Source organism: Leptonychotes weddellii, chromosome 9, assembly GCF_054177405.1.
Source record: "Leptonychotes weddellii isolate Sample4059 chromosome 9, ASM5417740v2, whole genome shotgun sequence".
Lineage (NCBI taxonomy): Eukaryota > Metazoa > Chordata > Mammalia > Carnivora > Phocidae > Leptonychotes > Leptonychotes weddellii.
Window position 1 is genome coordinate 32,819,302 of NC_138377.1, and position 14,550 is coordinate 32,833,851.

Genomic DNA, 14,550 nt, shown 5'->3' on the forward strand with positions numbered 1-14,550 from the left:
CAAAAATGCTCTTGAGTCATACTCGTAAGGACATACCTGAGCTTTATCTCCAGTCTCCGCTGCATCCTTCGAATACTGCAGAAATTGCGCCACATAGGTCATGATTGACTTTTCGTCAGGATTCACAACGTCCACATCTGCAAGAGGTGCCACACTGTCAATCAGCTATAGATGCGATTTACTGTAACGACTACACAAGAACCGCCTCTGCTGTAAGACAGCCTTGAAATGAACCAAAGTAGTTAACCGGCCGCGCAATCTTTGGTCGGCGGCCCTTGCTCCAAGTCCGTGCGGTGGCTCAGAGCTTAGATCCACAGGCAAACAGAGCTGAGTTGAATCCTGCCAGTAGTACACGCACAGCCTCAATTTCCACCTTACATGTTGTCCGTGTAAGGCCCTCAGTAGGGAGGGCGGAAAGGGGACAATACAGCCTTCCTCCTTCCAGAGACACGACATGGAAACTCCTCCAGGAGAGGAAAGTGTAGGAACACAGAGCGACTGGATTCCATTCCTGTCACACCGGTCCCAGCAAGTGTTCAGTGAAGCATTTCCAAAAGCATATGTTGGGGCGCCTGGGCGGCTCAGTCGGTTAAGCATCTGCCTTCAGCTCAGGTCATGATCCCAGGGTCCAGGGATGGAGCCCCGCGTCGGGCTCCCTGCTCAATGGGGATCCTGCTTCTCCCTCTCCCTTCCCCTCTGCCTGTCACTCTCCCTGCTTATGTTCTCTCTCTCTCTGACAGACAAAAGCATACGTTGTATGGCAGACTTACTCAAGACATCCGCAAGATTTTATTTGTTCATTCGTGGAACAAATATATTTACTGAGAGCCTTCTGTGGGTCAATCCTTGTGGTGCATTAACGAAGTCCATGGTGAAATAAATTTGGAAAATGCTGAATTAAACAAAGTAAAAATATTATAAATTCCTTAAATGCAGAACTTCTCCAGACTTATAATAAATTAGGTAGATCACAAAATCACAAAGAAGCGATCAATACACTACAGACAAAATGAACACATAATTTTGGGATGTCTTTTAGTATGTTGCCAAAACAACCAGGAAGATACTGAAAAGGAAATCTTCTGGGCGCCTGGGTGGCTCAGATGGTTAAGCGTCTGCCTTCGGCTCAGGTCATGATCTCAGGGTCCTGGGATCGAGTCCCGCATCGGGCTCCCTGCTCCTTGGGAGCCTGCTTCTCCCTCTGCCTTTCTCTCTCGCTCTGTCTCTCATGAATAAAAAAAAAAAAAAAGAAAAGGAAATCTTCTGTGTTTATTTATTAATTCAGTTAAAATAAATTCATCAAATATTTATAGAGAGTCAACAAATGCAGATCACAAGCAAGATAGGTAAGGCCGAGTTCTTGCCCTTAGGAGCTGTATGTTTCATCACTTTATTCATTCAACAAGGGGATGCTAGACACTTGAGTAGATGCTAGATACCTTAACACATTATCTGCCCCTCAAGGAGCTTACTGTTAGGAGAAAAACAAACAACAAACAAATATAACACATTATGCATGCTTTAGCAAATGTGTTTACTGGGCCCAATGACTGTTCTAAGTAGGCTGAGGAAGAACATGAATCTAATCTATATCCAAATAATAAAATTCGAGACAGTAAACATACAAAAGGTATCAATAAAAAGGTAGGGGTGGAGTTTCAATAAAGGAAGCATCCCTAAGAACTGAGTTATTCTTTAACCGAAAAAAAAGTATAAGTAGAAAAGTAAAAGTATGGGACGCGTGGCTGGCTCAGTTGGCTATGCATCTGCCTTGGGCCCAGGTCACGATCCCAGGATCCTGGATTGAGTCCCGCATGGGGCTCCTTGCTCAGCGGGAAGCCTGGTTCTCCCTCTGCCTGCTCCTCCCTCTGCCTGCTCCCCCTGCTTGAGCTCTCTTTCTCTCTCTCTCTCACAAATAAAATCTTTTTAAAAAAAGTAAATCAAGAGATACATAAAATAATTAGACTGACTTAACTAGATGTTTCTTTTTAAAAACTTTGTTGTAGAGGCGCCTGGGTGGCTCAGTCATTAAGTAAGTGTCTGCCTTCGGCTCAGGTCATGATCCCAGGGTCCTGGGATCGAGCCCCACATCGGGCTCCCTGCTCAGCAGGAAGTCTGCTTCTCCCTCTCCCACTCCCCCTGCTTGTGTTCCCTCTCTCGCCGTGTCTCATTCTGTCAAATAAATAAATAAAATCTTAAAAAAAATAAAAATGGAAACTTTATTGTATATACAGCTATGCATTGTGATTAAATGTTTTAATAAAATTGTCAAAAGATAATTATCTTATTCAAATATGACAAAAGAATTTGGTTTGCATAAATAATCATGATGTACTTAACATTTTAAGCTATTATTTAAGCCATTTAAAATGAATTATCGGCAATCATTTATACAGTGGAAATTTGCCTTTTTATACTGTCTATTACATTATTTGCCTAGTTATTTTCACATACTGAACCAGAGAAAATATTTTATACTAATAAAGATTTAGAGAATCACAGTAGGAGAAAAGTACTAAAAAAAAAAAAAGAAAAGAAAAGAAAGAAACCCAGTAATCAGAAAAGGGGATAGAACAAAACATGAGGAAAAACAAAGAAAAGAAAAAAAGATAATGAAAAGCCAAAAAGGAAAGAGAAAAGACAAAGAAAGGAAGAAATGGGAAGGAAGGAAAAACAAGGAGAGGAAAGTTAACAAGAAGAATTAATAATAAGTCACCTGAAACTAACATAATGACAAACTTAATATATAAAAATTTGGAATCATTAGGCTAACTCTTACGTAGAAATATCCCCTAATTCAACTGAGGCCCAAGAAGGCTAAGAATCAAAGCAATGAGCACAGTTAGCTCCCAGATCTTAGCCTCTAATGCCATTCTCCAACCAGCGCTCCTTGGAGAGAGGGCTGATCGCAGGCCTGGGGTAGGAAATGTACAAAGTGAGCCTGGGGCATCCTGTAGTGCCAGAAAATAAGGATGTGCTCAAAAACAACAAGGAAACACCACATGGATGGGGCTATGTCAAAGAAGCACAGGAGCTAGCTGAAAGAGCTCCCAGGGGCTAAAAAACTTTGAGCTGAAAAAATCTTTTTTAATTTGAGAAATAAAACAAAGTAATATTAGATTACAACCCAAAGTATAAAACAAAATGTCCATAAACCCATACTGATATAAATCAATGGTTGGATAAATGAATAAATGCGGGAGAGAACAGACATAACTCCTGCAAAAGAAGTGTAAATAATTTACGTAGATAACCTGCCCTCGAGGAGAGGGAGCATAACCCTCCTATGTTTGGGCTATGCACAGTGACTTCCCTCCAAAGAGAACAACACAGGAAGAGGGAAACAAAAACTAGCTTCACAAGGGAGAAACCTGACAAAGCCAGGTGATCAAGTTAACATCACCAGTGATATAATGTTGACAGCATGTTCCCCTGATACGATGTGATAAGAATGGCACTTTACAACTCTGTGGTCTTCCTCCAAAGAACCCATAACCCTAATCTAATAAGAGAAAAGACATAACACAAATCCAAGAAAGGGGTACTCTACAATATATATGACCAGTAATCCTCAAAACTGTCAGGTCATCAAAACAAAAAGCTCTAAGAAACTGTCACAGTCAACAGCAGTCAAAAAAGATGTGAAAACTCAATGTAAGGTAGAATTCTGGATGGAATCCTAAAAAGAAAAAGAGCATCAGGGGAAAACTAAAGAAACGTGAATAAAGTATAAAAATATATCAATTTTGGTTCATTAATGATAACAAATGTATTGTACTAATATGTCAACAATAGGGAAAACTTCATGGGAACTTACTAGATCTTCTTTCCAATTTTTCTGTAAACCTAAAACTGTTCTAAAACATAAGGCCTATTAAAAACAAAAGGAATGAAGTCCTGATAGACGCTGCCACAGAGATAAGCTTTGAAAAGATTATGCTAAGGTAAAGAAGCCAGTCACAAAAGACTACGTTTATGTGAAATGTCCAGACTTGGTAAATCTATAGAAAGAGAAAGAATTAGTGGTTGCCAGGGCTGGGTGAGTGTGTGCGTGCATGCATGCGTGTGTGTGTGTGTGTGTGTGTGTGTGTGTGTCTTAGAGGCTGGAAGAGGTGGGGAGAGACAGGGATGGATTGCTAATGGGATGGGGTTTATTTTTGGAATGATGCAAAGGTTCTAAAATTGATAATGATGATTGTTGCAAAATTTCACCAATATACTAAAAAACTATTGACTTGTACACTTAAATGGGTAAATTGTATGGTATGTGAATGACATCACAATAAAGCCGTATACAACCAAAAAGTTAAGTGACAAAGCCACAATCACTTAGTGGTATGTTGGAGCCAAATGGCTCAGCTTGAGAGAGCTGATTATTGGATTTTCAGCACTTTTATAAGCTGGTTGTTAAACATAGCCAGCATTAAAAATTAAATTGTATAAACACACAATCAAAAAAATATATTAGAGGTGCCTGGGTGGCTCAGATGGTTAAGCGTCTGCCTTCAGCTCAGTTAATGATCCCGGGATCCTAGGATGGAGCCCCATGTCAGGGCTCAGCGGGGAGCCTGCTTCTCCCTCTCCTCCCCTCTCGCTCATGCTCTCTCTTGCTTTCTCTGTCACTATCTCTGTCTCTCTCTCTAATAAATAAAATCCTAAAAAAAATATATATATATATATAAAGGTAATAGATACTCAAAACTCACCACTTCCCTACTATTTTACTACATTTTACTATTACCTATGCTCTTGAGGTTATTTACCTCTATTGTACTTGTATGATAGAAAAAATAATACCTAATGGTGTGTTAGGGTTGCACATCTTTTCCTACTCTGCATTCAGTGACTTCTCACTGGAATCGGCCGTGGTGGTAATGTTCAAACCTCACAAACACACACAAATCAGCAAATGCGGGCTTGATTTCTTGTTTTGTTGATTATGAAGAAAGGGATGGAGAAAATGTTAATAATGCAAGTTAAACTTAAAAGTATGTCTTGTTTATTTTTTTTTTAAAGATTTTTTATTTATTTATTTTGACAGAGAGAGACACAGCGATAGAGGGAACACAAGCAGGGGGAGTGGGAGAGGGAGAAGCAGGCTTCCCGCCAAACAGGGAGCCCGATGCGGGGCTCGATCCCAGGACCCTGGGATCATGACCTGAGCCGAAGGCAGACGCTTAACCGACTGATCCACCCAGGCACCCCAAAAGTATGTCCTGTTTAGAGCTGTTAAATTGCACACAGTGCAAAAAAATTGAGGAAATATTCTTCCAGGACTGACTCAGCAAAACACTCATTCACGTTGTTGAAGAACAAATGAAGTTGTGACAGACTTCTTTGCTGTCGTACTTACTCATGATCCTAAAGGAAATTATCCACTAACATTCATGTCAGAACTATACATGTCCAGCAGCTGCAACCATAAGTTAGCTGCAGATGGGTATAGGAGTTTGGTGAAAATCAACAAAAGTATTTTGGGGTTATATGGAATTTATAATAAAGTGTAACATATATTTTATTATTATTGAAACTATGTGCTGTATGTGCTTTATATTAGTACTATTTGTAATAACAGACCTGTATATGTATATACACACACACTCGTGCACACACATATGTTGTTTTGTAGAGCCGGTCACACATTTACCTACACACCCCTGGTTATAGATCTGAGACTAGAATTCGTATCTCTTAATCTGTTAGTTCATTATAATCTTCACTAATCCTACATACCTCTTTTATGACCTTACTAGGATTTTTAACAAGCTTCGGTAAATTAAGAAACAATCCAACCCAAAGTAAAGTGCTTTTCCAAAGAAGTCAATCATGTGCTCGCCTTGGCAGCACATATACCAAAGAAGTAAATCACTTTAATCTTAATTTTATGAAGTTAACATAATTATCTCTTCAAATGTAACCAGTACTTAGGATTTTGCTGTCGTTGTTCACAATCCAACACGATGTATTGAGCATAATCATGGCAAAGCAGAGCCTGCCACAGAGGGAGAAACAGAAAAGGCAGTTTCTATCCTCATGGGAGGTCAGCTTTACTGAGGGGGAGGGAGTGGAGAGGAGAAACTCATTCACTCAATGGATTTACTTGAGAGATTTTGGAACAGAATAACAGAATCAAGGGAACACAATATAGAACACAATGAAAGAAAATTAAGACAAAGACTCAAATTATTCCCAATAACAGCACTCTTTGCTTTCAGCTGTCATGTCATCCCTGCAATTACTGAGGTTAACAAATAGGTAGGAATTCCTAATTTCATGAAATTTAATAGAGTTTAAGTTTAACCCCTTAGGACTAAAACATAATGGCGTTTTGTTCATTTATATATAGATACCATTTTCAAACCAACTTCCCACTGGACATTGTTTTGAAAAGAAAGAAGTTTCTTTACCTTCTGGTTCTAGCAATTTGGGGATTTTAAATTCTCGTTCTGCAATTCTGAAGGCCTCTTTCAGATTGTCTTTGTTGGATCTTTGCTTCACACTCCTCATGTCAATTAGGTCTGGTCGCAAGGCATGAATGACAGCCAAAAAAGCCATCCCATTTCTCCAGCTTGACTTAAAATCCGTCACATTGACGGACTCACACCTATCACAATAGGACAAAAACATGATAAATACTATTTAAAGGAATTTATCAAAGCACATCCACTACATTCAATAGTAATTAAAACAAATTTCAGTGAATCAAATAAATCATTCTAGGAAAATATTTTAATCTGGTAGTCAGATGAAAGTAAAATGCCAAGTTTAATACCACAGAACACTGGTTCTCAAAGTATGGCCCTGGGACCGGCAGCAGCAGCATCACCTGGGCTGCAAGGGCTAGAAATACAAATTCTCAGTCAGGCCCAACTGCAAACATACTGCATCAAACTCCACAGGTAGATCAGAGGTCTGTGTCTTTAAAAGCCCTCCATGTGACAAGTTTAACACTCTCCATTCAACAGTCTGTTGGCTCAAGACTGACTTTAGACCCCTACATGGAGTTACGTTCCTTTCTCCAGAGGAAACAATTTTCTTTCTCGTTATAGCAAATCAAATGATAGACTGTGGCACATCAATGGCTGGCAGCTCACTGGAGAGACAGACCTTGCCACTCCTCTGCTTAAAACCAGTCATCGCAGATGAACAGATAAACAAAATGTGGGTTATACATACATGCAACGGAATATTATTCAGCCCTAAATAGGAAGGACATTCTGACACATCTTACAACATGGATGAACCCTGAAGATGTTATGCGGAGTGAAAGAAGTCAGTCACAAAGAGGCAAATCCTACATGATGTCACTCATTTAAGGTACCTGCAGCAGCGATTTCACAGACCAAGAAAGTAGACCCCTGGCTATCAGGGGCTGGGGGGAGAGGGAGAATGGAGGGGGGGAGTTTGAGTTTCACCAGATGAAAACAGTTCTGGAGACGGATGGTGGTGATAGTTACATAACAACGTACTTAATGCCACCCAACTATACACTTAAAAATGGTTAAAATGGTACATTTTATGATATGTATCTTTTACTACAATAAAAAAAATTATGAAAAAAAACCCCACCCCTGTCATAGCTTGTCAGAATAACACTCCTCACTCAAGGCCTAGCACGATCTGGCCCCTGCTTACTGCTCCCACCCGTGCATCTCCCCTCTTACGATCTTGCTGCAACCCTGGCTTCCTTCCTCTTCCTCAAGAAGAGGATGCTCTTTGTAATCCTTCTTTGTGGATGCTCTTTCTCCTATATCTTCATACACCCAAAGCCTTCTCCTTCAGGCCTCAGCTCAAAGGGCTCCTCCTCAGAAAGGCACTCCACAACCACCTCAGATAAAGGCCACCCTCCCACCCTTGACATTCTCAATCATCGTAAGTCCTTCCTGACCTTACTGCCAACTGTAGTTATCATATCGGTCCATCTGCTATGGGCACAAGCCTCTGGAGAGCAAGGGCCTTGTCTTTCTTGTCTATCACGGTGGACTCATCCCCAACCGGTGTCTAGCATATAAAGGTGCTTAATATATATATTTCAAACCACTCCATCAATCACTCCTCTGTATTTGACAAGTCAGTGTCTTATACTATAAGAGTACAGATGCATACAAAATGTGGGAAACATTCCAGAACAACTATAGTGTCCTTTAATATCTCATAAAAAAACACAAGGAAATTCAGTGGACTAATTTGAGGTATGAATCAAATGATAAAAACTCCTGGAGAAACAGCTTCAGACAACATGGGCTTTTCCTGAATCCCTTGGGGAAAAATGCCTAAACTATGACTATGATAAACTAGATAGTATTCAGCGAATTTTGTCTTGTTTAACAAATACGAGGTCCATACTGTGTCTAGAAAGTGTTCTAAATATCTTAAAAAAAAATTCTTACAATACACATAATAAGCCTATGAAGTGTTAGTACTGTCCACATTTTTATGACTGAGGGAGCTCAAACACAAAGAGATGAAGTATCTGAAGTCACCAGTTAGAAAGTGCTGGGAGCCACGACTCAAACCCAGGATTCCAGCTTCAGCTTGTGTGTTTAGATATTAAGCAAAACTAGCTAAAGGGCTGAGGGCTGGGGCCGAGGTCAGGGGAGAGCGGGGATCAGAAGAGCCAAGTGCTGACCAGCAGCCTCCGCCCTCAGTAAAGCACCAGGCTGCAAGGTCAGCTCTGCACTGAGGAGTGGACGCCAATCCCACAAGCACCTGCTGCCAGGTGTGAGAGACGGTGTAAAGTTAAGGCTCCAGAGTGATCGGCAGGATCTAACCTCATTTAGAAGTTACAAACAGGGGCCCAATTCATCTCCTTCAAAAAATAAGAAAATACAACATATTTCTTCCAACTTGGTCTTACTATAGTCTAGAACTCAGTTGAGTTCCAGAGAATTACAGAATATGGAAATAAAAGTTACTTAATAATACCACCAGTGATGGCCAAAACGAGGATAACCTCCTGATGAATTACTTAAGAATGATTTACTACATCTTGGTAAGTTTAGCATAGCTCACAGTTGAAAAGCAAGGAAAGACACAGAGAAAAGATCAACTGCTAAAATATTTGAACTTTGAAATGGTTTGAAACTTATTTATGGATAAATGAAACAAGTCTGAATATGATATGATAATGCTTTTCACGCATGCTGTATTTTGGATTAAAAAATTTAGAAAACTAAAGTAAAATGGTCTCTCTAAGATTCAAGAAAAAGTTCATTTGATATACCTAAAACCTCATAAGATATGCATGTTTTTTTGTCCCTTGCAAAATGCAAAGGGTGAATGATAACTAAAGAAAGGTAAGGCTGAAGGCAGAAATTAGCGTCCTAGCCTCTCATTGGGAAGAAGTTACTCAGAAGCCCGCCATTTGAGAGGTCTTAGCAACATATTTATGCCTCTATTTATCCAGACAATGCTACGATGTGACAAGGAATGCCTTTTGAACTCCACAGCTCATCTCATGGTAAGTTCTTCTGCATCCTAACTCCTTATTTTTCCTGAATCCCATCCCAGCACGTGGGTAAAATTAAAGAGTAAATGCCTGCCTAGCGCACAAAAAAACCCTTTTCCTTGTAAAACAGAATTTCTGAGCACTACCTTCCTTTCATCATCCCCACTCTTTAAAAAAACTCCTATTTTTCTGGCTTCTGTTCCCTAATTGAGCTACAGATTTCTAAACAATGGGGACTGTGATCTTTTAATGTAGTCATACACAGCTCCAAAAGATAATTTTGTGTGTTGATTATTATTCCTTCATTTGTTCATTCATTCATTCAATACACATTTATGGGCATCTGCCATAAACTCACATTAGGCTAGGTTCTGGGGACACACGGTCAATAAAGATGTAGTCCTGACTTTTAAAGAGTTCCTACTGTGGTAAAATGTTTGGGATTTAAATCCACCTCCCAGAGGCATAGGGGAATTATGCCTAAAGAAAAGATATTTAAAGACTACTCTATTTCTACACAATAACAGTCCACCTAAGGAGGTTGGTGAGCATTTGCCTTTGGGGAGACGAAAGTGTTCAGGTGGGTGTTCCACCCAGTCGGCCTGATTTTCAGACCGGGAGTCAATAACGCTGTGTTGGTGGGTCAGGCTGCCCTGTGTGTCCCCCTGTAGTCATAGCAAACAACTTACGGGGCACACTGCTCCTGAGCCCACAAGAGAAGAGCCTTCTTTGCAGACATCTGCCATCTTTCTTGGGCTCTGGAGCATTTCTTAGCTGGAGGACTTGAGGTAGGAGATGAGTCAGCCACACTCACACTGTCCAGGAAAGGCTGACTGTAATTGCAAGAAAGAGACCGGGCAAGCTCCTCAATCTAAGGAAGACATAATCATAGTCAACACATACAAATCATAAGTTAGCGACATTGAGGCAAAACCTTCAGCCAAAACAAGACCTAAAAAGTATCCGATAACAGTGAAAGGTTACTCATAGTTGAAATAAGCACTAGACAAATCCTTAAATAACAGCATTTGTCATTCAGGCTACACTTAGGCTCTCTTTCAGTGGACTTGGGTCACTCCCTGCCCTAATTCAGGCAGTGTGTTCCACCTTGAGGGCAAGCGTCTATTCAACCCCCTAAAGTGCTTACAGGGCAACTCGCAGCTACTCAACACCTGTCACTCTAAATTGAATTGAACTCACTTGAGATGCTAGGCTAGAGTATCTTCCAAGAGACCGGGTCAATTAAAATGCATCCTTGATTATAAACCATTAAGAAACAAATATACATACAGAAAAAATAGTCAAATACATGAGAGCTAAGTCCCAAGAAAGAAAAAAAAAATGCCTTTTAAGTATGTGGAAAATAACCTCATTCGTCATTTATGAAAGCTAAACGTATACAGCAAGAGGACAGTTTCTTCATTTATAACACAGGCAAAAAAATTTTAAAGTTAACATCAAGTGATGGTATCCTCTAGTAAGAGTATGAAAAAGTGGATTTTTACATTTTGCAGGTAAGCACACAAGTTGGTTCAGACTTTTTGGAAGGCAGTAAGATAATACCTATGGGAAACTTTAAAAGATCAATCTACAAACACAGTAGCAAGTATTATTGAGAAAAGTACACTTCGTAATAATTAACAAATCTACCAGACAACCAGTAATAGTAGATGTGACCAACACAATTAACAAACTTGATCTGATTGGCATACCCCATTGTACCTAAAATGGCAGAATCAACATTCTTTTCAAATCCACATAAAATTGTTACCGAAATTGACGATGCTGAGTCATAAAGCAAGCTTCAGCATTTTGAAGAACTAAAATCATTCAGATGATATTCTCTGACCACACTCAAATTAAGCTAGAAATCAGTAACAAAGATATAACAAAATCCCCAAATGTCTGCGTATTAAGCAATAGAATGTTATAGAACCCAGAGGTCAAATAAGAAATCATAGTGAAAATAAAATATTTTGAACAGAGCAATAACAAAAATATTGTATTCATGGATTAAACAATGCAATATTTTAAAGATGTCAACTTTTTCCAAATTATACATTCAATGCGATCCTCATTAAAATTCCAACAGATTGCGTGCATGCAAATTAACAAGTTATCTATAAAATTTATATGAATATCAAATCAACATGTTGTATACCTTAAACTTACACAATGGTATATGTCAATTACATCTCAATTAAAAAAATTATATGAGAATGCAAAGAGCAAAGAATAAACAAGATAATCCTAAAGAACAAGTTGGACACTATCAGATATGGAGACTTTCTATATAGCTATAGAAATTGATATAGTATAGTACTGGTTCCAAGGATAAATAATGGAACAGAAATGACAATGTGATGATGGAGCCACACATATATGGTTACTTGATTTTTTTATTTACTGACACTACAGTACACTAGGAAAATGACGGTCTTTTCAATACGTGGCATTGGGTCAACCGGGCAGCCATATGGAAAAAAACAATCTTGATTGCTTTAACATAACATACTCAAAAAAATCCATTCTTGAAAGATTGTAGATCTAAATGTAAAATGTGAAAAAATTAAGTTTTTAGAATTGTGCTGTCCAGTATAATAGTCACTAGCCACATGTGGCTATTTAATTTAAATTAATTAAATAAAATTTAAAATTTAGTTCCTCGGTCATACTAGCCACATTTCAAGTGTTCAATGGCCACAAGCGACTAATGGCTATGTCTTGAACCGTGCAGCCACAGAACATTTCCATCACTGCAGGAAGTCCTTTTGGACAGAACTATTCAAGAAAATAGCGTAAGAGAGTATCTCCATGATGTTAACAAAGGGAAAGATTTCTTTACAGGACATAAAAAGGACTAGCCATCAAAAAAATTTGGTTTTCAGGGCGCCTGGGTGGCTCAGTCCATTACGCGTCTGCCTTCAGCTCAGGTCATGATCCCAGGGTCCTGGGATCAAGCCCCACATCGAGCTCCCTGCTCAGCAGAGAGTCTGTTTCTCCCTTTCTCTCTCCCTCTGCCTCTCCCCTGCTCATGCTCTCTCTCTCTCTCAAATAAATAAAAATTTTTAAAAAAAATTTGGTTTTCATTATCCTCATGTGTTATTATTCTATTATAACTCCAAATATAGCTATCCAGAAATCATATATAGTCTTATTTTACATGTTTTAAATTTTATACAAATTAGTTATGTTATTTTCTAGTTTTTATAAAATAGGCATTTGTTTCCCACATAATTTTTCAAATTATTTTCAAAGTAATTATGGAAATATAGAACATGCAACTTTTTTAGGTAGTTGCAGAAAACCTGCACTAACTCAGAATCTGGAAGAAGATATTTATGAGTCACAAGTACCATGAAGTCAGGGCTATAACTGTCTTTGCTGTTTTCTTGGTGTCCTAGCAAAAAAGCTAGTGATAGCAGGTGTTCAAATATATTTGTGGAATGAAATTAATCTATGCGTCATTCTTGGGACAGGACTTTGTGGGATTATTAGATTGAACAAGGGTCCTCAAAACTGGGAGATTCTACAAAGTTTAGTGGGTTAGTTTTCAAAAATTTACTCCAGAAGCTTTCTACTATCTTCTGCCAGAGTAAGTAAACAATAATAAGCAAAATTTTATCATGGCAGGTTCTATTCAGACGGGTGCTGATATCATGGATAATTTAAGCTCTTATAATTCAGCATTCAATTTTCAACCGCAAAATAACATAAATGGCCAAAGGTCTACCTGTCAAGATTTCCAGAGTGTCCTGTTTCTGGAAGAAACTCAGGACTGAATCTTATTGCATTACACTTATTTCATACTGCAGTGATCAGAACAGAAATAACTTCCACATCATCAAACTACTTACATGAAAGTGCAGTATAATTGTCCAAATTAGGCCAAGAATAATGGATGGGTTTCCATCTATAATATCAGTAACATGAATATTTATTAGCTTGATCTGGAAAAGAAGAAATGCGGGTTAAAAGGAGAACACATTTCATAGCGTTCATTTCTCCTGTGAATCTTCAGATGAGATTCATACTCACTGATCGGTTTTTTAGGAATGTCAGGGCATGCTCTATGTTGATTCTACACTGGAAGGTATTCGATCCTTTGTCTCGAGGCTATGAAATTCAAGCAAAATATATTACTTAGAACCTTGTAAAAAAAAAAAAAAAACTTGTAAATCAACAAAAGGTTTTTTAATGTCATTTAAAAAGCTTACCAACTGTTGTCCTGAGAGTACCTCCAACAGGTCCAAGAGAACATGCCCCTTTTTAATGTCTGCAAACAGGTCTGAGACAACCGAGGGAGGAGTGTGCTTCAAAAGGTCACAAGAAAAACACTCATTCAAACGTTGGTCCAAAAACATAATACATTTAAGAATCCCATAAATGGGCTTTGTGGCTTCACAAAAGCTAAAATTCGGTAGTGATTTTTTAGTTAGCGGAATGATAGAGAACACAAAACATTCTATATCAAAGCATGATAAGAGAAGTAGTGAACCTAATTTATCTCATGGCAAATTTCCAGTAACACAACACTCCTGTAACTTTCAGGGAGAGCTGAAAACCCGTGCATGGAGGCGGCATTCAAAATCAGCCAGTAGTGACCTATTTGGGGAGTAGATTACATTTCTGGAGTAATCTGTTTATGAATTTACTCTTCCTGGAATTGCACTGGGCAGGGATGGGTAACCGGGTAGGAGAGGCTCACTCGTTTTGTATCTGGGTTATTCCAGGCACTTGGCGTCACTGAGAGACAGGATGGCACAGTGATTAAGATCAAGGCCTCTGGATCCAGACTGCCTGGATTTGTATCCCAGCACTATCACTTACAAGTAGTGTGACCTTGGGCAAGTCACATAACTTCTTTGTACCTTAGTTTCCTTGTTTTTTAAACAGGAATAACACTATCTGATGGGGATGTTGTAAGGTCTCGTAAATGTGACGCAAACTGACGCCATTTAAAAGAGCTTAGGACAGTGTTTTTAACATATAACACTCCATACATATGAATCATTATTATTTTTTATTATCATTATTATATTTGATTTAAAAAAAAGCTGTTGTTGCTTTAAATATTTTTATAGCACTGTCTCCCATATCCT

At 38.8% G+C, this 14,550-nt stretch overlaps 1 protein-coding gene across 1 annotated transcript in view; it reads right to left on the reverse strand.

Annotated features, from left to right (window-relative positions):
* Window positions 1-14,550, reverse strand: part of LOC145723330 (nesprin-2-like) — a 98,186-nt gene that overhangs the window by 5,888 nt on the left and 77,748 nt on the right. The window contains exons 4-9 of the mRNA XM_081829753.1: window positions 13,666-13,761; window positions 13,487-13,564; window positions 13,306-13,398; window positions 10,138-10,319; window positions 6,408-6,604; window positions 10-137 (exon numbers count right to left, since the gene is read on the reverse strand). Of these exons, the coding sequence (XP_081685879.1) occupies window positions 10-137; window positions 6,408-6,604; window positions 10,138-10,319; window positions 13,306-13,398; window positions 13,487-13,564; window positions 13,666-13,761 (774 nt within the window). The remainder of the gene's footprint in view (window positions 1-9; window positions 138-6,407; window positions 6,605-10,137; window positions 10,320-13,305; window positions 13,399-13,486; window positions 13,565-13,665; window positions 13,762-14,550) is intronic.